We start from the raw sequence: 26857 nt of genomic DNA, 5'->3' as shown, positions 1-26857 counted from the left end.
AAATTTCCAGTGTTGGTTCCTTTAATGGGTCAATTACATACCCATGAAAATGAATAAAGAAGCTACCGTGCCCTTTTATTTTAGACCTGGCCCACTTATAATTAAGCAGAATAACATTCCAAGTTCATTTTGATTGAAAACTATGAAAACATAGAAGCTATATTTTCTCAGCGTCATCACCTAGGTCAAGAAGAGAATCAAGGTCATCACAGGTTTTTCCTAAATTAAGAGATTAATACAGCTTGATCACACCCAATTTACTTTCTAGGTTAACTAAGTAATATTAAAAGGTGACAATTTTCTTTGAAACTTATAAGTACAACCTGCATATACAGGATTTTGAGAATAATTTAATGTTAACTTTAACATACAACTATATCTTAATATAATTATTTTAAACGTAAAGAAACGGATCCTTACAAGACCAAAATAACCCATAGGCCATGAAGTTGGTTTTTACTTTTTCCTTTTTTGTTTAAACAAATGTGCACCACGATGGTTCAACAAGTAAGGCAAATGCCGTGAGTATGAAAGCTGCAGTTTCCAATATACCACATCTAGAACCCAGGGGAGGTGAATTAGACAGAAGTCGTAGTCATTCTAATTAAACAATCAGATAACATCATGACAAGTTGGTTTGCAGTATCAAAACTGTCTAAGTTTCCTTTCTCTTAATGATCAGAGGTCCCACGTTGTCTCCAGTCTCTTCATTGTGTTTTGTGTGAGATCCATCACAGAATGGGAACTAGGAAAAGAGAGAATGTCAATGTCTAACTGCAAAATCAGTATTAGCCTGGCAGAGTGGGGGTGATGCTTAATTTACATATATAACACACACGATAACTCTTAATAAAAAGATTTTCTTAGACTACCTTATATAGGTGTTCTTAAAGAGCATATTTGAAGTATAAACAGCAAGTAGAAGGAAGAAATCAACTTGTGGATAATACACAATGATTAACTGCATTTCCATTTGTGATATTTGATTGTGGATGCTGAAATTCTTTTCCATGTTTATATGCTAGTTACAGTTACATTTCCCTTCTAGTGATCTATGTCCATTTAGAGCCTAAGTCCATTTGTTTAAAATCAATTTGTGTATCATCCCTTTGTTGATCAGCTTTGTAGCAATTTTTCCCAAACCTTTTTATTTTGCTAATTTTTTTATATTCGTTTCATACAAGCATGCCAGTATTTCCCTTTTTAACATTCTTCATGGAGACATCTTTCTCCTAGGGATGTGGTAAATATTTATTACTTTCCATGATTTCACATTTTAAATATAACTGACATTTTGGGTTCAGTGGTAGAAGAAGTGACAGAAGTAAATTTCTAACAGTGCTTGTCACTGTGTACTCCAAAGAAGTCCCAAAAGATGTTCTGATTTGGTTTCATTATGTTTTAAAAACATATCACATAATTCTCTTGATTTGTAGCATACATTATTATTTAAAAGAAGTCCTGCTATTAAAAAATGCTATTTTAACTCAAAATTTACCAGGCTGACTGAACTGTGACACTTTTCCAAATTGCTATACCTTTATTCCTAATTTTATAAAGTTCTACCTATAAAAATGCCTATTTACAGGTTTTACATTATCATATTCACCAACCTACTCTGCTGAGATAATAACAAGGTTTAAAATATGCTTCAATATTTGGTAGAGCTAGGTTTCTGTCACATTATTCTTGTTAGACTTTTCCTATTTATTCTCTACCTACCTTTATTAAACTTTACCTATTTATTCTTCCAGATAAATGAGAATTTTTAAATTTCTCTTGAAATCCTCATCTTCAGGTCTCATGCATACTCTGAAAACATTATTTCTGCCTTATATGTTTTATAGTTATCATAATTAGGTATATTTTCATACCTAACTACTTATCCTATATATTATCAATGGTTTTTGCAAGTATAGCCTTCCTACTGTTAAATGATAAAGATAGGAATTCTACAATGTTTTACTTGTGTCCTCAGGGTTTTACATTTAAAAGGTCCAATTACTAGTAAATTATCTTTTTTCTTTCTTTCTATATTTATAACTTTTATTTCTATTTCACGTCAAACGATGATAGCATCTTCATTTTATTCTTGATGTCTGAAATGTACCTAACACTCTAGAATCTAGAGTCACTGTTTGGTATAAGGTACACTATTGCATTGAAGAGGCCTATTTAGAAGGGTAAAGTAACAGGAATCTTAGCCTTAAGATTATAATTGCTTCATTACTCACAGTGAAGGCAATATAATTTTAGATACCTGAAAATAGACAGTAAGGGTATAAATCTTTAAACTATGACATTAGAAGTGTCTAAGATTAAAATAATACTTGGTTGATGTTAAAGAAACTTAATTTTAATTTTACTATTTGTATATAATTCCAAGATACAGTAAATTAGTTAAAAATTACAGAAAAAGTCAAGGTACCAGCATATCTAATATTTCAAAGTAAAAATTCTACCTTGGGGTAGATGGCAACGTCAATGCAATGTATATAAAGCTTTCTTTTTTTTTTTTTCCCCAATAAGATATGGTACACAGTATATTCATGTTAAAAACAAGTTTTTAGGGACGCCTGGGTGGCTCAGTTGGTTAAGCGACTGCCTTCGGCTCAGGTCATGATCCTGGAGTCCCGGGATCGAGTCCCGCATCGGGCTCCCTGCTCAGCAGGGAGTCTGCTTCTCCCTCTGATCCTCCATCTCATGCTCTCTCTCTGTCTCATTCTCTCTCTCAAATAAATAAATAAAATCTTTAAAAAAAAAACAAAAACAAGTTTTTACAACAAAAACATCAACCTAAGCTTTCAGTTTTTTCTTGGCATGGATAAGAAAGAGGCTATAACAATCCACAAAATCAAACTAAAATGTACCCCATATCAAAGAACAGCATATCAAGGTGACATATGTTTAATAAACAAACAGATGATTTTACAGTGAGAATACAAATTTACATTGCAAAAGACTCCATTTTTTATAAATAGCAGACACAAAACATGTTACTGTACAGTTTTAAGATATAGGTTATAAAATGTATTTCTAAAATGTGAAGTATTTATAAATTAAAAAGCTTTAAATAACTTACTGAAATAGCATGTTTAACTTTTCTTCTTAAATCTCATTTTAAAAATACTAGAAAAATAATACATTTTTAAAAATTATTTCCCTCTATATATAGAATCAAGAGAAGAAATCTATAGAGAAATATACAAAGAACATCTTATAAAAAGATTAAGAAAGCCATACATCTAAGATGAGAATATACTTTTTATATGATAATCTAGGTCTGCCTAAAAACAGAAATTTGCCTGTTTCCTGTTTTAAAAGAAAAAATATTTCTTTAAAAAGCAGCAAATAGTAGATCCTATTTGTTTAATAAATTTTCATGTTTTCATAATATGTAAAGCTTTTATGACTTTAAAATGTAAACGAAGCATTAAAAATCATTTTGTTCAGGCACACAGATATCTTTTAATAGTACTTTATTAATCCCAGGAATTACTGACTTAAGGCAGAATCCTCTCCCAAACTTCATGTGAAGATTAGGTATTCTCATTATATTTATTCATTAGAGTTCTCACTTTAAGTTAATGAAAAAACAAAACTTTTTTTTTCCCAACAAGGACCAAGATGAGTTATTTCTATTTGGATTGGATTAGCAATTCCTTAAGACTACACTGTACATATTCATGGGATATATTTATTGAAATTAATTCATGATTCTCAATATAATATAAATGAATGAATGTCAATTACTTGGCATTGAAATTCAAAAACATAAATAATACTTATGTTTTTCAGGAAGTGTCTTGTTCAATTTTTCAACTTTTCTATGCAAGAGAAAGAAAATGTGTGTATACTTTCAAATGTAATCTAGGAAGTAGTCTTTGTATTAATAATGCCATTATATGTCAAAAACAAAAATTACCCTCTTTCATTGAAGATTTTGAAATGTGTTAAATTGTCAAGCAAAGAGCTGAAATTACAAAAAAACCCACAAAGGGTATATTTAATTTAATTCATATAGTTATCAATATTTAAAAGTAAAACCTAAAGGATCAAATAACTGATGGAAAAAAGTTTAGCTTTTAAGTGATTTTAAAATCTGTTCTAACACACCAGTGTTTGTTATTAACAAATTCTGGAGAAAAGCTTGCAAACTGAATTGGCTGAATTTCCTGTATGTCCAGAAAATATCATATGTTTGTTAACCCAATTAGTAAACTAGAAATCCTACATATTTCTAAAATTAGAGAAGAGAGGGTTTAGAGCAGAGGCTTAATAAATGATTAGGATTGAAAAAAAAACAACCCTAGAGATTCTTGCTTTTCATTTGGAAAGATAGCAACATCATTGGTCTTCATAAAATACACAAGATTTGTTTCTTTTTAATGGCTCTAATCTCAAGTTAATGATGTTTCTGTTTTTTGGGTATTTCAAGATAAAAATAAATAAATGCTCCTTCTTTTTTTAAAGATTTTATTTATTTTTCAACAGAGAGAGAGACAGTGAGAGAGGGAACACAAGCAGGGGTAGTGGGAGAGGGAGAAGCAGGCTTCCCGCGGAGCAGGGAGCCCGATGTGGGACTCGATCCCGGGACCCTGGGATCATGACCTGAGCTGAAGGCAGACGCTTAACGACTGAGCCACCCAGGTGCCCATAAATGCTCCTTCTTATCTCCTGTATCTGCAACAATTTAAAAAAAGAATTATCTTCCTTCTCTAAACTTTGTATTTTTAATGAGTTTGGATTCTATTTCCCAAGGAAGTTGCATGGGGCCATTTTGACTCACTATAATAAACTGCTCTGAGAAAGTCTTGCTTTGGTTGAGAAAGAGAAGCAGTAAGATCTGACATTACCTGAGAAGATATGACATTTTATTCCATTCTTAGGTACTTGCTTTAGTAAAATGTAAGATAGAGGGGCGCCTGGGTGGCTCAGTTGTGGAGCGTCTGCCTTCGGCTCGGGTCATGATCCCAGGATCCTGGGATCAGGCCCCGCATCAGGCTCCCTGCTTGGCGGGAGGCCTGCTTCTCCCTCTCCCACTCCCCCTGCTTGTGTTCCCTCCCTGGCTGTGTCTCTCTTTGTCAAATAAATAAATAAAATCTTAAAAAAAAAAATGTAAGATAGAAGCAAAATATATTAAGAGAAATTAGGATTTTATAAGACTCTCCTTATGTGGATTGGACAAGCTATGTAACCAACATACAGAATTTTGTTTCTATGAAGAGATGGACTCCATGCACCCACCTCCAAACCATTAATAGGATGGAGACTTCTGTAACACACACACACACACATACACACACACACACACCCTAAAACAGAAACAAGCACACCACTAACAAAAAACCCAATTCAAATCCTGAAGTTGTAAATGAACAAAATGATTCTACATAGTATGTTCAGTTGCATTCAACTTCAGTTGAGCTCCTGACAGTAATGAGCACGCTTTTCCTCTATTCTTATTTCTTAGTGTGTGTGCATCCTTCTACTGTCCTTGTTCAAACTCTCTCCTGCCTCCTAGATGGCCAAAATACAACTCAGGGAGTGGGGGTAGGGTGGCAATCTGGCAAGTAAGACTATGTTGCATACTCTTTCCTCTGAAATCAAAGTTCGCTCACTTTATTTCGAAAATAAGGCTCTCCCTTCCTTCCTCACATTTGTGCTCCCACTCTCATTTCCTTCCACCTCTTTCAAGACAGCGCTGTCTCAAATAGTATTTTTCCCTGCAGTCACTTCTCTATTGCCTCCTTTCTTTCTCCTGTCACATACGGAGAGCCCTTTTGTGAAATACTATGAAATAGGCCTGTTAAATGAGGCATATTTAAAAATGTAATTTCTGCACACTGCTAAGAGATGATTCATTAGGCCTGGGAAAACCACTCAAAAATGTTAGACCCACACAATGGGCTACTAGTGATTGTAACTTAAGAATGAATTAGAACAGAATTAAACTTTCTATCACATGTAACTTTTTTGAGATAAGTAGAAAGGTGTTTTCATTTTGTTATAAACACAACTGGTTTATATGAGGAAAAAAATTATTGACTATGAACTCAATAGAGCCAAAGGTATTAATTACAAGTTTTCTGTGCACTGGCAGGTAAATGTGTGAGTTGGCACCTCTGTGATAACCTGAGGTACCTCAGGAATGTGGGGAGTTTCCAAAGCTATTTGAAGAATAAGAACATCCATTAACAAGAATAATATTCAAAGTGAACTCTTAATTGATTCACGTGGGAATAAAAAGTTCCCAAGATTCAGTGAAAATTCAGAACTGACAAATCCTAGATGCAAAGAGGATCACTAACAGCATAAAAGATAAGCTTAAAAAAAGAGAAAATGGGAAATAAAATGACTGGTCTGGCATTCCTCTCCTTAAAGTCTACCTATGGGAAATGACCATCTCTAGTTTAACCATCTGGAAACTCTAAACTGTGTGATGAAAAAATAATCCCAGAATGTTTTGTTGAATTATAAAGTCTAATAAACCGTTTAAACCACTAGCTTGTATCCATTTATGATTCTTCCTGAAATATTTAAGATCTTAGTCCTTATAAGTTCCTATTTGCTTTATTGACCCTTTCTTTACCCCCTGGGAAAAACCAACCAAAGCAAATACCCTTTACTTGACCCCAAATCTATGCTTTAGAGTTCACTCAAGCAGTCATCTTTCTTTTCCTTTCCATTCACTGTCACATTTACTGAAGTTTTGACATATACTAAGACTTCTAGCATTTCTTTATTAGTAATTCACTCTTTAACCCACTTAGACACAGCTTCTATTCTAATTATTCTGTTGAAATGACACCAAAAGGTTAATTGCCTGACTGTTTAATGCAACTCATACTATAATATTCACCTAGCCGTCTTTGCACAAGCCAATGTTCACAGCCAAATCTTTGAAACTTTCTCCTTTCCACTGTGAAGCCATGATATTCTTAGTTTTCTTCTAACTCTGGCCCATTTCATCTTTTTGGCTCTTCTTCTTCTTTCCAAAATGCAAAAAATTCCCTAAGATTTCATACTTAGCCCTTGATTTTTACCTGCATCAAGGATCTGTTGTATTCTTATGTTTGACTCATCAGTTTTGCTGATTTCTATCTCCAATCCTGATGTCTCAGCCTTAGACCCACATTTCAGATTATCTGCTGGACATTTCCATTCAAATGTCACCTCAAAATTCACTTTGGAATTAAATTCCTTGTCACCATTCCAGAAAATCAGCTTTTCTTCTTGGAAGTCCTATTTCTGTTGGCAGCACCATCTCTTCTAATACTACAGGTGTAGAGACTAATGAGTTTCCGTTTTTCTCCACCAATCTCCCTTACAAATCAGTCAGTGCATTTGGCTTATCCTTCCCTCAAAATGTCCCCTGTACCTGTTCATTTTTCTCCATTCCTAGAGCTATCACTCTGGTATACGTATCATAACTTTATCTGGAAATTCCTGACAAGAAGCTGCCCATGTCTGCAGGCACAGACTCCTCAAACAGGTACTGAAGACTCTCCTCAATCTGGACTTATTCCTGGGGGGGATGGAAATGCAATGACCAGACTAGATTCTTCATTGATCCCACCACCTTTGCTCACCTGAGTTCTTTCCTACAGATTTTAAGAAAGAGTCCCCCAAAACTGCTAGTTTATTCAAATACCACCAAACTTTCCAGGGGCAATTTAACTCCCATGTATATCACTATGCTTTCCCAGAAAATTCTAGGCTAGAGTGTAAGCTCTTTTATTTATTTATTTTTAAAGATTTTATTTATTTATTTGAGAGACAGAGAATGAGAGAGAGGGGGGAGGGTCAGAAGGAGAAACAGACTCCCTGCCCAGCAGGGAGCCCGATGCGGGACTCGATCCAGGGACTCCAGGATCATGACCTGAGCAGAAGGCAGTCGCTTAACCAACTGAGCCACCCAGGCACCCCTCTTTCTTTTATTTAAAGCACCTGTATTAAGTCTACTGTACACATCTATGATACCTGCTGTTTTACTATTTAACTTTTTCATGCATATATAGACATTAAATGATTATTGACTAAAGAACTACTACACTGACTTAGAAATTCTTGAATTTCTAAAGGTATTGTTTTGCATATTTTGGTGAGCAACAGGAGAATAAAACTTATCATGGGCATAATTCTTAAAAAACAAACCAGGTCTGGTCTACAGAATATTATTTAGGATTATTTTCTAGCAACCTTACTAGTACTTACAAATAATCCCACATACCAAATGAACAGTGTTCTTTTTAAGGTACAACTGACTATTATTTTGATTCCCATTCCGTATGTTCATCAAGCAGTTTCAGATTGTATCGGGGAAAAGAGTTAGAATACACTTTCCAGTACCTAGTATGTGACTTCTTCCTTATTTGTGATACGCGATTTGCGATAATGGCTTTCCACTGTGGGAAGAGGTGGTGCCTGACATGTGCTTTCAGAAACAGATAAATCATTTTTATTGTCTATTTTCTTATGTGTTATAGTGTCATCTTTAGTGAAATCCATCTTATTTAAATGCTAATGGTGGCGGTACACTCACCATATTCCTCACAATACATCACATTCAATGTATGAAGCTTTTCAAGATGACCTTAGGAAAGGATTTACCATCTTTAGGTCACTAGCTGTCATCACTGTCTAAAAGCTGCAGGTATCACAGATGAGAGTTCCAAATGGAACTTGATGAAATGTAATTATCACAAAAGAAGATTTTAAAAATCCTGTTAGGTAGGGCGCCTGGGTGGCTCAGTTGGTTAAGCGACTGCCTTCGGCTCAGGTCATGATCCTGGAGTCCCTGGATCGAGTCCCACATCGAGTCCCACATCGGGCTCCCTGCTCAGCAGGGAGCCTGCTTCTGCCTCTGACCCTCCCCCCTCTCATGTGCCCTCTCTCTCTCATTCTCTCTGTCTCAAATAAATAAATAAAATCTTTAAAAAAAAAAAAAAAATCCTGTTAGGTATTTAACTATAGGAGTTATAGCTTAAAGAAAGCTTAGATACAGGGTCAATATATTTACCAGATAAGAAATTTTCAAGGGTAGTTTTCCAAGTTTCTCCTGAATTTTCTAAAACTTGTCCTAGAATCCAGGAGCTTGAAAGTTCAAGAAAAGAATCTACCCTTTCTGTTCCTCTTTGTGTTTTAGGCTGCACACTCTCTTTCCTGGGATAGTGGAGGCAAAGATCCACTTGGGGAGGAAATCCTAAGAATAAAGGGATTTTTTTCTCTTCTTGGTCAAGAATATAGTTACATTCACCTGAACTCAATAAGGGAATAATGGAATTTTACTGCATAGTAGGTACACATTTTAGGAAATATAATCCTGGAGAGTACATGGAAAACAGAGAAGAACAGGATGCATTAAAAAGGAAAGAAAGAAAAGGGGAGCCTGGCTGGCTCAGTCAGTGGAGCATGTGACTCTTGAGCTCAGGGTTGTGAGTTTAAGCCCCATATTGGACACAGAGATTACTTAAAAAAAAAAAAAGAAGAAGAAGAAGAGATATCCTAATAATATCTGGTGATACATGTTTGATAGAACAGTTTAAAAAGAACTGTTACATTAAAGATGGTATTAACATAAAAGACTCGTTTTTCTCACCTTTTTGGACCTCCAACAACGGCAGTACACAGCTTTATCTCCCAAATCCTCCATGTCATAAGCATGTACTATCTTGGGGTTGTCTTTCTGGATGTGAAGGTTTACCATAGATTTGTTGCGATGATCTTTAACATAAAATCTTTTGTAAGCTAGATAACCAACTGCAGCTGTCCCAGCAGCAATAGTAACTGCTGCGATCCATTCAACTAGAGCAGGGAAGGAAAACAGGAATAATCATCAAAACCAAAATATACACTAATAATGTGTATTTTTACTAACATTAATGTTCAGGAAATCCAGTTTTTGAGTTAAGCATTCGAATAGTCAAAAGTTTTTACTGTTAACAAAATAATTACAACACAATGGTGTAACAGTTCTTGTTAAGACTTTCCCCAGCGTTTACTGAGGCGATTGCATATTTTCTACTGAATGATGATAGCTAAATTGAGACAGAGGAAAACTTAAAAATTATTTTATACATGGAGAAGGAAAAACAATGTTTAATAATTCTTAAAGTGTTCATAAATAGATTTAAAAGAACATGTAAGCCTGCTGATACCTATTGTTTAAAAAAAATCCGATACATAAAAAAATTCAGATTATAAAGACTACCCCCCACCCAAAAAATCAGGAGGTGATTATGTAAACAAACTGACTCATCAGAGTTCATTTAAATAGTAGGTCCTTTAGTGATTTTAAAGTGCATAACCACAAAGAGAATTGGTATCCGAAGAAAAAAACAAAAAAAGGACAAATAAAACAGTTTAGTACCCTTAATACTAAACACTCAAAGAAATATATCCAGCAGGATTCTGGGCTTCAAAGTCATCCAAAAGTTTTTGTTTTTGTTTTTTAAATTTCAAAGTGCTTTCTCATTAGAATAAAAATCAGAATGTATTAATTTCTTATTTCATAGAAAACATGAATATAATTACAGTTATAGTCTCAATAAATTCTAAATTTCCATTATCCACCAGTGGATGATGATTTGAATTCCCTACAAACTTCATTTTAAATTTAATGACATTTTTCTACTCAATTATTTGCTTGACTAACAGACCATCTATTTATTCTTTTCATGTAGCTTTTCAAGGAGTCCTTAGAAACCCAAGCACTTAACTACCCCAGTTCCACAGAATGTTGGAGAGAAGAAAGTTCTGCATAGTCTGGTTAGCCTCAGCCTCAGAGGTGAGTTGTCTATTCCCAGCATGGAGTGAACTGCAGGAAGAAGTTGAACAGGGGTCAGGATAAACACACTGGACTGCTTCCCAGCACTTCCTCAGTCAGATCTTCACATTTTTTTGAAATAAGTTCCCAGACTATCAAATAAAGCCCTAGAGAGATAAGTACAAAAAATACAATCCAAGGACAAATAAAAACATATATTGAATAATTAACTGTATGGCTTATTTGCACTATTGACTCAAATTTCTTTTTTTTTTTTAGATTTTATTTATTTATTTGAGAGAGAGAATGAGAGAGAGAGAGCACGAGAGGGGCGAGGGTCGGAGGGAGAAGCAGACTCCCTGCTGAGCAGGGAGCCCGATGCGGGACTCGATCCTGGGACTCCAGGATCATGATCTGAGCCGAAGGCAGTCGCTTAACCAACTGAGCCACCCAGGCGCCCCTTGAGCCAAATTTCTTATTGCACTAATGTGATTAATCACCCTTCCTAATAGTGCCCTACATTACATTGGAGGTCATTCTTACAAAACTATAATGGGAAGGAACAATCATTCTCACACTTAGTTCCTTTTATCTTGGGTCTTCTCTTTTAACTCATTCCTTGGATTCTATTTTCAACCACAGTATTTTTCTCTACAAAACAGTTTCCTTCCCACATTTCCATTCCTCCTTGCTAAAATCCTCTAAAATAAACATTAACATTATGTCCTTCCCAGGTGCTGCATGACTGAGACAAGTTAATAAGTTATTTGACAGCTTCAAACCTTTGGACTCATTGAAGAATGTTTTTAACTTCACATTTTGTGTAGATTTGTCTTGAATTTTAGTGCAGCTTCATGATATTATCCTGTAGCAATTCCAAGTAGGGCTGAAACTTTGCTCTGATTTCTAGCTGGGTTCATGATATTCCTTTTTGATGTATTATTTACCATGGAACTCCCTTGAGAAAGGACTCTCTGTGTCAGGAGCTATAGCAATCCGCTTCTAAGCTAATGGAAAGCCACTCTGAATAGCTAATGTACCTATCACAAAATGGGCTAAAATATTGCTTTGCATAGTATATGTTCAATTATGTTTGCTAAATATTACCTTTAGTATAAACTTAAAATGATGAAATATCCCAAAAGAATAAATTAACACAGTAGAAACTGTTAATCTTAGTTACATCCTACTTTTTAGGTGAATTATGAAGTAATCTCTAGCAGATTTAATAGTGCCTACTTATATCAAAAAGGCCCGAAACCCAAATAACTACTAAAATTGGTTAAGATTAATTTGTCTCACAACATAAAAAGGGAATCCTACCTGAAACTCATGATAGGCCAAAAGAATCTTTCTTAGTCATCAAAACAGTCTTCTATTCTCTTTTCTCATATTAGCCACTGAATCCATATGGTGACTTTTTTTTTTTTTTAAACCTTTACCTCCCTGGAATTTTTGACAGTGGAATAAATGACAGAATAACTGACACACAAAGGCAAAAGCAAATGAAAGAAATGGGAACTGACTCTGGATACTACTGAAAAGTAGCTGCCCCATGGGGAATCAAAACATGCACTGCTACCCTACCCCCTAACAAAGGTCACTTATGACCCTATATAAATGTCATAGGACCATGTGTGTGCTGGGAAAATGGCTTCGCATGTGCTCCAATGGGTTTTTTAGAATCACAGAGCTAGACAAATTCTTTAGAATTTCCACTTTCCCCTCTTCCCAAAACCTAATTCCCTAATCTTATTAGACACAAATGTAAAAGTTCCCAGAATAAGAAATATGTTGCTGTTTTATCATTTCATTATTGCAGCCTGAATCAGTTTTTTTCTGGCAAAAAGCTGTGGATGCCACTGGCAACTCTAGGGAAAAGAAGGAAAAGGAAACTGTGTCGAGATAGGCAAGAATGATGATGGATTGAAAGTCAACAATTAGAATAGAGAAAGAATTGAAAACCCAAGACAAACAAAAACAATAAAACCTAAGTAACTATTTAGTTCTTGACAGTGGATATATTCTATTAAGAATAAACACAGTCTCAGAGGCAAAAAGAGACTTTACCAAAACCCATTTTTAAAGACATTTCAGTTGGCACCTTTCAGATACTCTTTCATAACTGGGGTCCAGAAAAACCCTGAGCACTACTTCTGACTCTTATGGTTTTATCCTCACTTCCCTTCTCTATAGACATTTCTCAAGGCACAGTAGTATTCTTACAGTTAGATGAAATCCCACCCTGCCCAATCTTGCTTAACAGTGCTTTCTATCTATACAAATACAATGAATAAACCAATATAAAGAAAATACAGAAAATACATTTCTAAATAATCCTTCCCATTCTTACTCTTCCCTTGGTCTACTATTGTATAATATTGGTTTGTATAACATAATACTGGTTTTCTCTCAGAATTATTCAGAGATTGAAAACAATCTGTTGTTTATAACCCATTCCTCAGCTTTTCTCTACTGTGGGAATTATTTTGTTTCAACTTAGACAGAAATCTCACCGTTTCTGTTCCTTTAGTCCCTTTTCTGCCTAAAACGGTCCTCTCCTGCCCAGTGTCAACTGCCACAGAATCAGAATGTTCTTTTCTTCTCAGGAGAGGGGGAGGGGAGCTATGTTTAAATCTTTCCCTCCCTTAGGTCGTTCCCCCAGATTGGCAGGCTGTGTCTCGTAATGTTTTTTTCTTAAGGCCTGGCATACAGGGGCGCCTGGGTGGCTCAGTCATTAAGCGTCTGTCTTTGGCTCAGGTCATGATCCCAGGGCCCTGGGATCGAGCCCACAGCAGGCTCCCTGCTCTGCGGGAAGCCTGCTTCTCCCTCTCCCACTCCCCCTGCTTGTGTTCCCTCTCTTGCTCTCTCTCTGTCAAATAAATAAATAAAATCTTAAAAAAAAAAAAAAAAAAAAGGCCTGGCATACAGGTAGTGTTCAATGTTAGCTGAGTATAAAGAAATAACAGATTACTAATTTGAATTTGCAACTCCATCTGTCCATTTTACCATCACATTGCTCTTATACCAAATGACTTATCTTTGGCCTCATCTTAATCTACTGTATCAAGTGTGGGACTTAAAACATTTCTTCAGATTCAAAAAAAATTTTTAGGAATGCCTGGGTCACCCAGTGAGTTAAGTATCTGCCTTCGGCTCAGGTCCTGGGATGGAGCCCTGCATCAGGTTCCTTGCTCAGCGGGGAGCCTGCTTCTCCCTCTGCCTGCCGCTCCCCCTGCTTGTGTGCTCGCGCTCTCTGACAACTAAATAAATAAAATCTTAAAAAAAAAATAAAACTTTAGTATGGAACACTTCAGACATATACAGGGATTACTATAATGAACTCCCATTCACCCTCACTCAGCTCCAACAAGGATCAACTCACTGCCAATCCTGTTTCATCTATAATCCCTAATGCCCCCCAATATTTACTTATTGTTTATAATCTAAAGAGCAGATTCAATGAGTTTTGGAGGTATCAAGGAGCAAGACATATAGTAAACTTCCTGAAAGTCATATACTGGGTATGAGGAGGAGTCACTAAAGATGGGGGACTCCATAGTAGTGAAAGATGCTTAATGTTAGAAATTATAATAAACTAGAATTAAATAAAAATAAGTTCGGCATAAGTATGTTGATTATACCTCAATAAGGGGAAAAAAAAAGGTTGGTATCACCCACCCAAAGGGTATCAAGAACCATCTCACTGAATAGGGTCTCTGGATTCCAATCATTTATCCTTATTGCCTCTCCCAGATTCATGTCCTGGCCTGATCCCCATTAATTTTATTTATAACCCACAACCCATTATTTTTTTTCTGAATATAAACAAGAATTTTGCATGTATAGACATACCCTTTTATTTTTTATTTAACATATACTTACAAAGTGCATACTATTTTAAGCCCTTTATAATTATTAATCTTAGTTGAGAAGAGACATCTCAATTCATCTTCCCCAAATTCAAAAATCAAAAATATAGATTTTTTAGCGTGGTTTAAAAATTGAGAACAATTTGAGGTCTAAACATTACAAGGTGGATTCTCAATACATTATCTGTCCCTTCCCAGCCACACTACAATGTTTGAAGAAGAAAGTAAGAAGGTGCTGGATGAAGAGATTTACAAGGGTTTTGGATCTTTTCCCATAGTCCTCATAACAACCTTTACACTTTTAGGTGAAATAAAAAGTAGTTACATCTCATAACAAAGTTGAGTACTTCAAGTTTAAGCTGATAACCCTCTTCACCAAACAATTTCCTATCCCTTAGAAAACAGCAAGCTAATGGGGACGTCACCTTTGGACTCCCCTATGGTTAGATTAAAACAAAAACAAAAACACACACACAAACTTATCTTGATTGCAAGAAAGATTAGCCAGCAGGTAATGCTAAGAAGTCCCAGGGTTCACCTACTTCACATTTCAATGGGCACTAAACCCTAGGTTCAAAACACACAAAATGACTCCACATTTTAAAAACACGTGTTGGAATCTTTCAGCCCATATCACAAAAGTGCAAACTGTCTTTCTATAAAATTATCAGTGGCTCAAGTCATATGAGTATCTGATTTTACACAACAGTCTTATTCCTGAGAAAATACAGGTTTGGGTTTTTTAAAAAACTGAAACAAAAATCGCTCTGTATTTTAAGTGCCCCAAGGTACCTCTATTTAAAGCACTCTCAAGATGAGCATCCTTTGAAATAAGTTTTATAAATAATCACCTCCTATATACTTCATTAGTAACTAAAAAAGTCATGGGTTATCCCCCCGCCCAACTCTGCCAGGTAACTTTTGGCAACAGACGTGGAATTCTCCAATTTAAAGAATGGATTACAAAATTAGGTCTCATGTTAACAGGGAGCTTTTACAGAACCTGGCACTCTAGTTGCTCAGTATTTACTAAATTAATCAATAGGGCTCTTTTTAATTAACTTCTGGACAATCTCTTTACTTTTACTTAACTACTGTTACAGGTAACCAAACCAGGAGGTGTGGCGTTTTATACCTGGGCAGAGAGATCGCATGTGTCACGTAGCTGATGCACAGTATTATATTAACAGTTACACCACCACCAAGAACTGTTATAATGTGAAGCTCTACATTAATCGAATTCTAGAAAATCTCTTAATTTTAATTGGACCTGTTTCCAAACGCCAGACTAGCGCAAAGGAAGCAAGGCTGAGAAAGCGGAGAGCTCAAAGAGCTCCGTTTTCTATCCTCTCTCCTGGACCACTGCCACGGAGTTCCAGATGCCAGAGGGATTAAAAACAAAACAAAACAAAACAAAAAAACCCTGGGAAAACTGAAGATCTCGGATTGGGTTCGTTCCTTTAAAAAAATGTGCAAAACTGAGATGTGATTAGTCACGCACTGCTTCAGAGTTGCAGGAAATTGATGGTCTGTCTCCACGGTGATTTAAACTTGAAAAGGCGGAGCAGTTCTTTTTTTTTTAAAAAACCTTTCCTCTTTTCCAAGCTGTGTGACAACACAGAGGTGCCTCAGGGGAGAACAAGAAAAAAAGCTAGCGACGGAATCATTAGGTTTTAGGTCATGGCTGGTTAAGGAAAACGTGATCCAGACTTGGGTGAATGCCTCCATAGCCCCCATGCCACTTATGCCTGGAGAGATCACCAATCCATACGGACATCGCCCCCCTTCCCCGTTTGGCCCAGGGAGTCCGCAGGCCAGCCCTGCGCTTGCCCTTCTACATCTCAAGGTTACAGGACTGGCGGGTTCGCAGGGCAGCGGTAACTAACAGCCCAGAGAGGAGCAGAGGAAGCTGCAACCGGTGCGCAGGCCTCCAACCTCACCCGCTCCCAGGCCCCACTTCACCTCGTACGCTGGAAGTCAGACTCATGGCGCCGTCGCTTGCAAGGCGTGTGCACAGGACACTAAGCACAAAGAGGCTCTTGCGGAGGGCCGGAGTCAAGGTGCGAGAAACGTCTACGCGTACCGACTCCAGGCCGCTACGGCGCAGGCGCCGCGGCTGGCCGTAAGCACGTGTGTATTGCCACCCTAGTTAATGCTGAGCATGCGCGGAGCTGCGTCCCAGTCTAAAGTCTTGAGTCGGGATTTTGACAGCCGGAAAAGCGGGGAGGAGGAAGAGACCTAGAAAGGTAGCAACTGAGTGTGCGCAGTCGTAAGGGGCGGAGTCCTGGAGCCTGGGGCAGGGCTTTGAGAATAGAGATTCCAGGCCAGATTTAAGTCTTTTCCAGGTGTGCGGGCTTCACAGGGCAAAGGACAGGTGCTGGTATAACACTTGACATAATCAGGTATCTAAGATTTTATCTACAGTTTTCTTGTTCAGTTCGGCACCTGCAAGGCCACGTCCAGTTTTCATATAAAATGCCAGTGGCAGACACACAGGTATCAATTGTGGAGTCCTATTTCAGAACCTCACCTCGCCCTCGGTGTACGTCACTTTCTTCTGCTTTTGAGCCAGTTATCTACTGAGGACCCTGGAACCTGCGCTAAGGGCTGAGTAGGAGAGAGAAACAAACGGCTCAAAATGTACTCAAAAAAGATACTAAGATTATTCTCTATCTTCTACAGTCTGAAATTAGTGTCAGTTACAAAATATTTTATAAAAGCGGTTTAGGGGCCCGAATTTGGGGAGGGGAGTTAGAATTAACTCAAAGGGTGTTTTGGAAGGTGTATTTTCTAAGAAGCTTCTTATTTTTACTCTTAGTGTTTCTATGCGGGGTGGGAGTTGGAGGGAGTTGATTGCAGGGTAGCCTCCCAAGCCATGCTACGGCCTCCCAACGCTCAACACGTGACTGATTGCTCCTCACAACTGGAAGCCCCTGGAGTCTCTGAGCCGCACCCCAGGAAGAGCTGAAACGCCCTCTGAATGAATGAAGCTACAACAGCCCTGCTGGCATTGTAAAGCCAGCTCAGGGCTGGGGTGAGAAAGGCCGCGAGTGCGCTTGCCCCATCCGCTAGCCCTCAGCTCCCGCTGGCTGCGCCAAGCTCCCGCCCCGCTGCAGGGGGTCCCGTCGGGCAGCCTCTGGGCATGCTCAGTAGCGCGGCGGCTGTGGGTCGCGCAGTCGGAAGCTCGCGGCTGCTGCGGCGGTGCAGGCGGCGCTAACGCGCCCGGCAGCTGAGGGGACTGGAGGACGGCGGGAGGGGGCGGGGGCGCAGGAGGTGGGGCCGCCGTCGCCGTCAGGGCCCCTGGGAGCGCGGGGCGCCGCCGCCGCCGCTCCTCGGCTCGGTTCCGTCTCCAGGGCTGCGCCGGCAACGGTAGCCGCCTCGGCAGAGCAGCGGGAGTCGGGAGCCGCGCTCCGCCGAGAGTTGGGTAGGGGAGCGCCCGCGCCTCCGCGGCGTCATGGGCCCCCTTCCCGGGCCTCAACGGGCACCAGCCGCGGGAACCCCCGGGCCTCCTTGCGGCCGAGCCTGAGCGACCCTCGGGTTCTCCGGCTCCCCCTCCCTCCGCCTTATTTTTTTCCTGCTCTCGCTGCGGCTACAGCTTCAGCTTCAGCTCTCCGTTATGGCAACGGAGCCGCCATCCCCCCTCCGACTCGAGGCGCCCGGGCCCCCAGAAATGCGGACCCCACCGGTGAGCGAAGCCCCCCCCGAGGGCACCCCGAAGCCGGCAGGCGGCAGGCTCTGCTTCCTCAACGGCTGCGTGCCCCTCTCGCATCAGGTGGCCGGGCACATGTACGGGAAGGACAAAGTGGGTAAGTGGGGGTGGCGTGGGGCTAGCGGCTCCCCTTCCGCCTCTGGGAGCCCCCGGCCGGCCGAGGCAGCTTGGCGCTCACGGGCTGGGCTGGGCTGGGCTGGACTCCCCTCCGGTCTGCGCACAGCACCCCAGGCCTCTTCCGCTGTCCCCCAGAGCCTCGCGACCCATGCAGCAGAGGCTCGAAAGGGGGGAGATTTCTAGGGTGGGGGGCGTCAGGCCAGCAGCAGGAGGTGGCGGGGAGAGGAGTGCCTGGTCTCCCCAGGAGAGTGGTTGTTGATTGCAGACTGCGTTGTTAGTGAAAAATAGGAACTTACTGGACGGGGAAGTAAATTCTCCCTTGAGCACAAGGTCTGTTTATTATAGGCGGGTAGCTATTGCACAAGGAAAGGAATGAAATGCAGATGATGCTAATCTAGTGCTTCTCTTCTGTGTGCAGCTGCATAGCTGGAGGGGAAGAAAAGACATAGGGCTTATTTCACTTATTTATTTATTGGGAACGCTGGTCTTGGCTTATCCAGGATCTTTCTCCCTATTCCCTTGAGAGGTTTTTCTGGTATCTCCTGGGTTTTTCAGGAGGCGTGGTTCCGGTAGTGCAGAAACTCGAATTCATGGTAGGAAATATACCCTGCTGTTATACTAGGAAGGTACACGGTTAAGACATTCAGTTATTCTTGATTATCTTTTTAAGACTGTGTCATGGCCTGTGTAACACACTTTGGGAGCCTACCACGTTCAAAGCACAATACAGGACCTATCGCAGTTGATTCTCTTGGTGATGTAAAAGTTGAGTTTAGGAACCGTAATTCACCTAGCTTACTCACACTGGTTCTCCGGGCCATGATTTTTACTTGGGGAATCTGATGTACGAGTATGTGAGTAGTACAGATCTTAGACTTGGAACCACTAGATACAGTTTGGCTTATGCTAGTAAAATGATTCGGGCTTAGGGTAGTAAGATAATACTGGTATTTTTAGAAGAGTAACTGAGGCCAAGCCTGGTTAAAGTGACAAGCCTGAGCTCCCACCGCTACTGTGTTAGAATCAGGAAACCAAGGGTCCTGCCTCAGACCACTGTATTTTTCCACCGTGTATTGTTCTTGCAGATAACTCATCGAACAAGGATTTTTCAAAATGGTTGAGTATTTGTTTGAATCTGTGTGTGTATGTTATTTCTCAAAGAGCAACATTTCTCACTGCTTTTATCTTTACCTACCTTTCTTTTCTCATGGTGAAAGTTAGGTGTTAATGATGATGTCATGAAGACTGTGTGCCTTTGTCCCTACCGAATTGTGAATTCCTTTAAGTTAGAGACCAAATCTGTTTATCCTCATAGCCTTGTACAGGGGGTGGGGCTTAGTTAAATTGGGAAATGTTGAAAGAGTGAAAATTGACAGTTCTTTTAGTACGCACAGGCAAGGAAACAAATATAGTTCTCAAGGTGCTTAGCCTAGATGTAAGGAACCAACGTTCTTAAGATGCTTAGCATAGACACATTCTTGTGTGTGTCTCTTCTGGTAATGAAAGTTGGAGAGAGTAGTGGACTTACTGTTAGTAGATTTATATTGCATACCTATTGATTTATTTTAATGAATTGTAATGATAATATTCCTAATAATATTTTAGAAGCTTAAATAAAAGTTTCCCTAAGGGTCCCTAGAGATCAACTCATAAACAAAAAATCCCAGCATAAACACAGTCTCAATGGTGATTGTCATTTGTTACATTTGAGAGTGTAACCACTGCTTATCAAAGTATGTAATAGTGAGCCTATTCACAAATGTACTCTAATGTGACTATACCACATTGCAACAGTGGCTGAAAGTGTTAATTTCTCACCCAAATTACCTAATTGAAGGAGTAGTTGAGATTCTAAACAAAGTCCTTAATTTTATTTATTATTGCATTCAATTTAAAATAAGCTTTTTAAAAAAATTTTGTAAAATACTCTTGACTAGGGATTGTCTTTGTATCACTACTGCACAATTCCTCAAACATATTGTGCTAGCAACCTAATACATATTTTGTTGAATTTAATTCATAGTTATTTACACAACCTAGCATATATTGTTAATGAAAGGACACCTGAATGATGATAATCTTACCTATTCATGAAATGGATAACAAGATGGTCAGTAATTCAAAGTTCAGAAATTTATTATGTCTATCATAAATCACTTACAGTTGTAAAGTACATTATGTAGAATATACTTTGGTTTGGCTGTCAACTGAAATTCTCAGAATAAATTTTCTTGGAGACATTGTGTGGTTATTTGTTTTGCTTTTTAAAATTTTTCTTACTGTCATTAAGTAAGAATTTTTCAATTTCGGATTGATATCTATCATACCTGTTTCCAAAAAGGAGTTGTTGGCTTTGTTAAATTAAAAATTAAAAACATGGAACCAATTGCACAAAGGTGCTTGAACATAAAAATAGATCTTGTTATAGTTGAGTAATAAGAATATTCTGCTATGAGTGTTATATTTTGTTTTCTTCACTGAAATATGATTTCAGTTTTAGTTCTAAGAATACAAAGTTTGGTTTTTTTTTTTAAATTGTAAAAGTAGTACATAATCTTTTAGGAAAAAAATTCAAACAGTATAATAGTACCCATCCACCTACTCTCCCTCTCCCAAAGATAGTCACTGGTAACTATTCCTGGTGCATCCTCTCAGGTTTTTGTTTCTGGGCACATATAACAGAACTCTAATTTTTTGTACAAATAGGTATATCAGCAACTTTTTGTTTTCAATCTATATTATGTAGTATATCCATATTTTTGTATTCACAATACACTTCATTTTTTAAAAAACTGTTGTATTCCATAGTGTGAATCTGTCACAATTTAACTGTTCCTCTAGTGGTAGATTTTTATATTTTCACTATTTTTTTGCTATTATAAATAATGTATTAAACATTTTTTTACATTATAGTATACCTTACACATTGTGCAACATTTTCTATAGGGAGGTTTCACAAAAGTGTGGTTGCTGTCAATTTAAATTCCCAAAGCTCACCAAAGTTAGCATGAAATCCTTTTTTTGTTTTATTATTTAACATGTACCATTAATTTCTTTCAAGATTCCTTAAGTTTCAAACAAATAGTTGGAATCTGGTGTGTGTTTCCTGATCTAACTAAGGATATAGAAATGAGGTAGTCTGGGTAAAAGAAGGATATAAACTGGTGTTGTCTATTTTGGCTGTGGTCTATTTTATTAAATATGTTCTGAAACTAATTGAGTTAAAATAATTTCAGACTTACAGAAAAGTTGCAAGGGCAATACAGAGAACTTAACATTTTGTGGAATTTCTTTCTCTATGCATATTATTTATTTGGGGGGAACTATTTGAGGATAGGTTGCATATATCTTGTCCCTTTACACAGTAATACGTCAGTGTGTATTTCTGTAACCATGGCACATTTATCAAATATAGGAAATTTAACAGTGATACAATGCTTTTATCTAATCTATAATCCATATTCTAATTTTGTCAGCTATTCCGATAATGGCTTTTGTCATATTTGTTTTTCTCAGTCCAGGATTTAGTTCAGGATCATTTATTGCATTTAGTTGTCATGTCTCTTAGAATCCTTTAATTTGTAACAGCTCCTCAGCCTTTATCTTCTATGACATTGTCATTTTTTAAGAGTACAGGCTAGTTATTTTATGAAATATTCTTTAATTTGGATTTCTGATGGGTTGTTATGGTAAGATTCGGGTGATGCATTTCTGACTGGATTATTATACAAGTGTGTTCTCCTCAAGGTATCACATCTGGAGGCCTACAGTGTCCTTCTGCCCATTATTAGTGATAATTAATTTTGATCATCTGGTCCAGTTGTGGCCTGGCTTCTCCAGTATGTAGTTAATATTTTTCACTTTGCAACTAATAAGCTGTTTGTGGAGAGACACTCTGAGATCATGGATATATCCAGATCCTCATCACACTTTACCCCTAGATTTGGCATCTATTGATAATTTTTGCCTGAAGCAGTCTTTACTCTGAAAGTTGAAAAATTGTGATTTTTCTCCCCAGTTCTATCACTACCTCTATTTAACAGTCAGCATTCTAAGAAATAGCCCTCCCTTTACTCCTATATATTTCCTTTTTTATTTATAGTTTGGACCCATGGATTCTTATTTTATAAAGTGTTATGACCCATTATAGAACATATTTATTTTGGTGTTCAAATTGTCCCAGATTTGGTGAGTGGGAGCACTTCCTTCCTTTCTGTCACAAGTTATTTTAGACTTATGCTTTCCTTTCCCAATTCTAGAACCAGCAATTGCTCCCAGAAGCCCTGGTTCATTTTCAGTGGAAAATGGTATTTTGAAACCAAGATCTGGGTGCTAGATGTGCTTATTACCATTGGAGTGTTATTGCTTCCTGGCCTTTTCAAAGAACATAACTGAGAAGAATGTATAAATATTTAGAAATCATAATTTCATACTGATATTTCCGATTTCATTCCAGCACCACAGAGTTCTTCCTTTCCTTTCCTTTCCTGATTCTAAATTTGTATTTCCCGTCTACCTCAGTGAGAACCCTGGCTCCCAACATTGTTAATGTTTTTTGTGTGTGTGGGTTTTTGGTTTGCTTGTTTGTTTTGCTTGTTCCTGTAATTTTCAGAATTTCTATACCCGTGCTACTGCAGAAAACAAACCTAGAATAAAGAATTCAAGAGAGATTCCCTTATACTAAGGGTATGTGGTTGGGAACTCTTCAAAAGCTATTGGATTACGGTTTTTTGGATTTTGGTTGGTTTGGTTTGGTTTGGTTATTTTTACCCCCTCTTCTCTAAGGTAATATTATTTATTTGAAAAGCAGTTGGATTCACTTGTGTTTAAGTTCAGTTCCCTCCCTTCATTTTTATTTAATTATATATTTTTGAATGCTTATAAAATTAACATGCTTCCAAAACTCAAAACTTTACAGAGAGGTGTATCGAAGTGTCATGCCATTCTCTGTCACTTCACCCATTTCTCAACATCCCCTGTAGGTAACCAATTTCATTGTTTTCTGATTTTTCCTTGCTAAGTTACTTATTGCAAAAATAAGCAGATCTAAATAAATTTTCAAATTTTTCTTTCTTTCTAACACAAAAAGTAGTATGCTATATATACTGTTTTGCACTTCACATTTTAAACTTAATATATCTTAGAGACAGGAGTCCATCAAAATCCTAAAGGAGAACACAGGCAGCAACCTCTTTGACCTCAGCCGAAGCAACTTCTTCCTAGAAACATCACCAAAGGCAAGGGAAGCAAGGGCAAAAATGAACTATTGGGACTTCATCAAGATGAAAAGCTTTTGCAAAGCAAAGGAAACAGTCAACAAAACCAAAAGACAGCCAACAGAATGGGAGAAGATATTTGCAAATGACATATCAGATAAAGGGCTAGTATCCAAAATCTATAAAGAACTCATCAAACTCAACACCCAAAGAACAAAGAATCCAATCAAGAAATGGGCAGAAGACATGAACAGACATTTTTCCAAAGAAGACATCCAAATGGCCAACAGACACATGAAAAAGTGCTCAATATCGCTCGGCATCAGGGAAATCCAAATCAAAACCTCAATGAGATACCACCTCACACCAGTCAGAATGGCTAAAATTAACAAGTCAGGAAACGACAGATGTTGGCGGGGATGCGCAGAAAGGGGAACCCTCCTACACTGTTGGTGGGAATGCAAGCTGGTGCAGCCACTCTGGAAAACTGTATGGAGGTTCCTCAAAAAGTTGAAAATAGAGCTACCCTATGATCCAGCAATTGCACTACTGGGTATTTACCCCAAAGATACAAAAGTAGGGATCCGAAGGGGTACGTGCACCCCGATGTTTAGAGCAGCAATGTCCACAATAGCCAAACTGTGGAAAGAGCCAAGATGTCCATCGACAGATGAATGGATAAAGAAGAGGTGGTATATATATACAATGGAATATTATGCAGCCATCAAAAGGAATGAGATATTGCCATTTGCAACGATGTGGATGGAACTGGAGGGTATTATGTTGAGTGAAATAAGTCAAACAGAGAAAGACATGTATCATATGATCTCACTGATATGAGGAATTCTTAATTGTAGGAAACAAACTGAGGGTTGCTGGAGTGGGGGGTGGGGTGGGAGGGATGGGGTGACTGGGTGATAGACACTGGGGAGGGTATGTGCTCTGGTAAGCGCTGTGAATTGTGCAAGACTGTTGAATCTCAGATCTGTACCTCTGAAACAAATAATGCAATATATGTTAAGAAAAATAAGAAGAAGAAGAAGGTAGCGGGAGGGGAAGAATGAAGCGGGGGAAATCGGAGGGGTAGACGAACCATGAGAGACGATGGACTCTGAAAAACAAACAGGGTTCTGGGGGGGGGGAGGATGGGTTAGCCTGGTGGTGAGTATTGAGGAGGGCACATTCTGCATGGAGCACTGGGTGTTATGCACAAACAATGAATCATGGAACACTTCATCTAAAACTAATGATGTAATGTATGGGGATTAACATAAGAATAAAAAAAAAAAGAAATCAGTGGTTTCAATTCATAGAGTGCTTCCTCATCCTTTTTAACAGCTCAGTTGTACTCCAATGTGCATATATACCCCAGTTTTTTCAGTTTTCTGGATTTGCTTTTGGACTTGTATTTATTTTCATTGATTTGTTTATCATAGCAGTAATATCTCATTGTCTTAATTCAGTGAGGACTTGAATCTTGATGTATGGTAATGTAAGCATCCTGTTTTCTTTTTTGAGATGATTTCTGGTCCTTTGCATTTCCATATAGATTTTAAACCAACTTGTAATTTTTCCCAAGAAAATTAAGATTTTTGTGTCTGCTTTGAGTCTATGGGGTGCTTTGGTGAAAATTGATTTCTCTATAATACTTGTGTCTTCCAATACATGAACCTAGTAGATCTTTCCATTTATTTAGGCCTTCTTAAATTTCTCTTAGTCATAGTTTTCAGTGTAGAGATCTTACACAGCAATCACTAGATTTTCCCTAAGTATTTGATGCTACTGTAAATTGTACTGCCTTTTTTTAAAGAATTTTTATTTTATTTTGGAAAAATTTCAAACTTATAAGTTGCAAGAATAGTATAATCAACTAATGTACACCATTCACCCAGGTTTACCTGTTATTAATATTTTGCCACATTTGCTTTATCACTCTCTATACTTGATAATGATTTTGCAGAACCACTTAAGATTAAATTGCAGATATCATGACCCCTTTTCCTCTAAATAATTAAGTAACTCCTAAAAATGAGAACATTTTCTTTTTTTTTTTTTTAAAGATTTTATTTATTTATTTGACAGAGAGAGACACAGCGAATGAGGGAACACAAGCAGGGGGAGTGGGAGAGGGAGAAGCAGGCTCCCCGCAGAGCAGGGAGCCTGATGCGGGGCTCGATCCCAGGACCCCGGGACCATGACCTGAGCCGAAGGCAGACACTTAACGACTGAGCCACCCAGGCGCCCCAATGAGAACATTTTCTTACCTAACCATGGTAAAATGATCAAATTGAGAATATTTAACATTAGGCTTTTGTTATTTTTTTCTGTAATATCCTTCATAGCAATACCCCCCCCCCCCATCCAAGACTGCACACTGCATTTAGTTATTAGGACTCTTTAGTTACCTGTCATTTGGAGCAGTTTTTCATTTTTTTCTTTATATTTCATAACTATGAAATATTTGAAGAGTATAAGCATGGCTTTTTTAGAATATCTTTTATATTTGTCAGATTCCTATGATTAGATTCAGATTAATGCATTTTTGGTCAGAATACTATGTGCGTTGTATTGTGTTCTTGAAGCATCATATCATTAAGCACAGGATGTCCGTTGCATTACTGGTTACATGACTTTGATCACCTGGTTAGGTGATACGTTCCAAGTTTTCCACTGTAAAGTTTTCATTTTTCCTATTATAATTAAGTAATTTGAGAGGAATAAAGAGACTATTTGACACTGTTAAAATCCTGTTCCTCATCAGAGTTTTCACCCAGCATTACAAACATCCATTGACAGTATTTGACCAACCTACTACTATGGTAGTTGCAAAATGGTAGTTCAGTTCACTCTATGAATTGAAACTACTAATTTCTAACTCTGTCATTCCTGTTAAATTTGTTAGTTGGCATTCTACTTTAGGGAATTGTAGGTTTCCCTTCTCTCTCTTGCTTTCTTTCATCATAAGGATTTTGAAGACTTCAGTTGATGGATCTTACCCATTATTGTTACTGCTTATTTTGATGCTCAGATTGTCCCAAATTTGGGCAGTGGGAGCTTCTTTAAGCTGGCTCCTTGATCTTTTCAGCATTTCCCATTTTTCTTTTAAAGCGTTTTCTCAGTTTCAGCATAAAAAGATGTTCTGTGTTTATCTTGTACTTTCTCTGTTCCAGCCCTG

General features: G+C 38.0%; 2 protein-coding genes across 4 annotated transcripts in view; one reads left to right on the top strand and one right to left on the bottom strand.

Moving 5' to 3' along the window:
- Positions 1-56: 56 nt before the first annotated feature.
- CISD1 (CDGSH iron sulfur domain 1) lies at positions 57-16797 on the bottom strand. 2 transcript variants are annotated; one of them, XM_054508161.2, is made up of 4 exons: positions 16603-16797; positions 10725-10819; positions 9602-9807; positions 57-745 (listed from the first exon to the last, which is right to left on the bottom strand). In XM_054508161.2, the coding sequence occupies exons 2-4, from the start codon at positions 10762-10764 to the stop codon at positions 656-658; spliced, it is 336 nt and encodes a 111-aa protein (XP_054364136.1). In that variant the 5' UTR covers positions 10765-10819; positions 16603-16797; the 3' UTR covers positions 57-655. The 2 variants fall into 2 exon arrangements, with proteins under 2 accessions (XP_054364136.1, XP_045733829.1); XM_045877873.3 differs by lacking the exon at positions 10725-10819 and having other exon boundaries at positions 16603-16792.
- A 1081-nt stretch (positions 16798-17878) lies between these two features.
- IPMK (inositol polyphosphate multikinase) overlaps positions 17879-26857 on the top strand; it is a 47871-nt gene continuing 38892 nt past the window's right edge. For both annotated transcript variants that reach the window (XM_064594655.1, XM_064594653.1), the window contains exon 1: positions 17879-18446. In XM_064594655.1, the coding sequence (XP_064450725.1) occupies positions 18257-18446 (190 nt within the window). In that variant the 5' untranslated portion in view covers positions 17879-18256. The remainder of the gene's footprint in view (positions 18447-26857) is intronic.

Source organism: Mirounga angustirostris, unplaced genomic scaffold (genome assembly GCF_029215605.1).
Source record: "Mirounga angustirostris isolate CCGP_5_RB_7025 unplaced genomic scaffold, mMirAng1.0.hap1 SCAF_6, whole genome shotgun sequence".
In the NCBI taxonomy this organism is placed as follows: domain Eukaryota; kingdom Metazoa; phylum Chordata; class Mammalia; order Carnivora; family Phocidae; genus Mirounga; species Mirounga angustirostris.
This window is presented reverse-complemented; position numbering and strand designations above follow the sequence as displayed.

Bases quoted from the DNA above. Each gene is read 5' to 3' on its own strand.
- CISD1 (XM_054508161.2), bottom strand. From the start codon at position 10,764: ATGCAGAACTTTCTTCTCTCCAACATTCTGTGGAACTGGG. The intron at 9,808-10,724 runs GTAGTTAAGTGC...TCCCTGCTCTAG, and splicing joins CAACATTCTGTGGAACTGGG to TTGAATGGATCGCAGCAGTT. The intron at 746-9,601 runs GTGAGAAAAACG...CTCTTTTCCTAG, and splicing joins GTTGTTGGAGGTCCAAAAAG to TTCCCATTCTGTGATGGATC.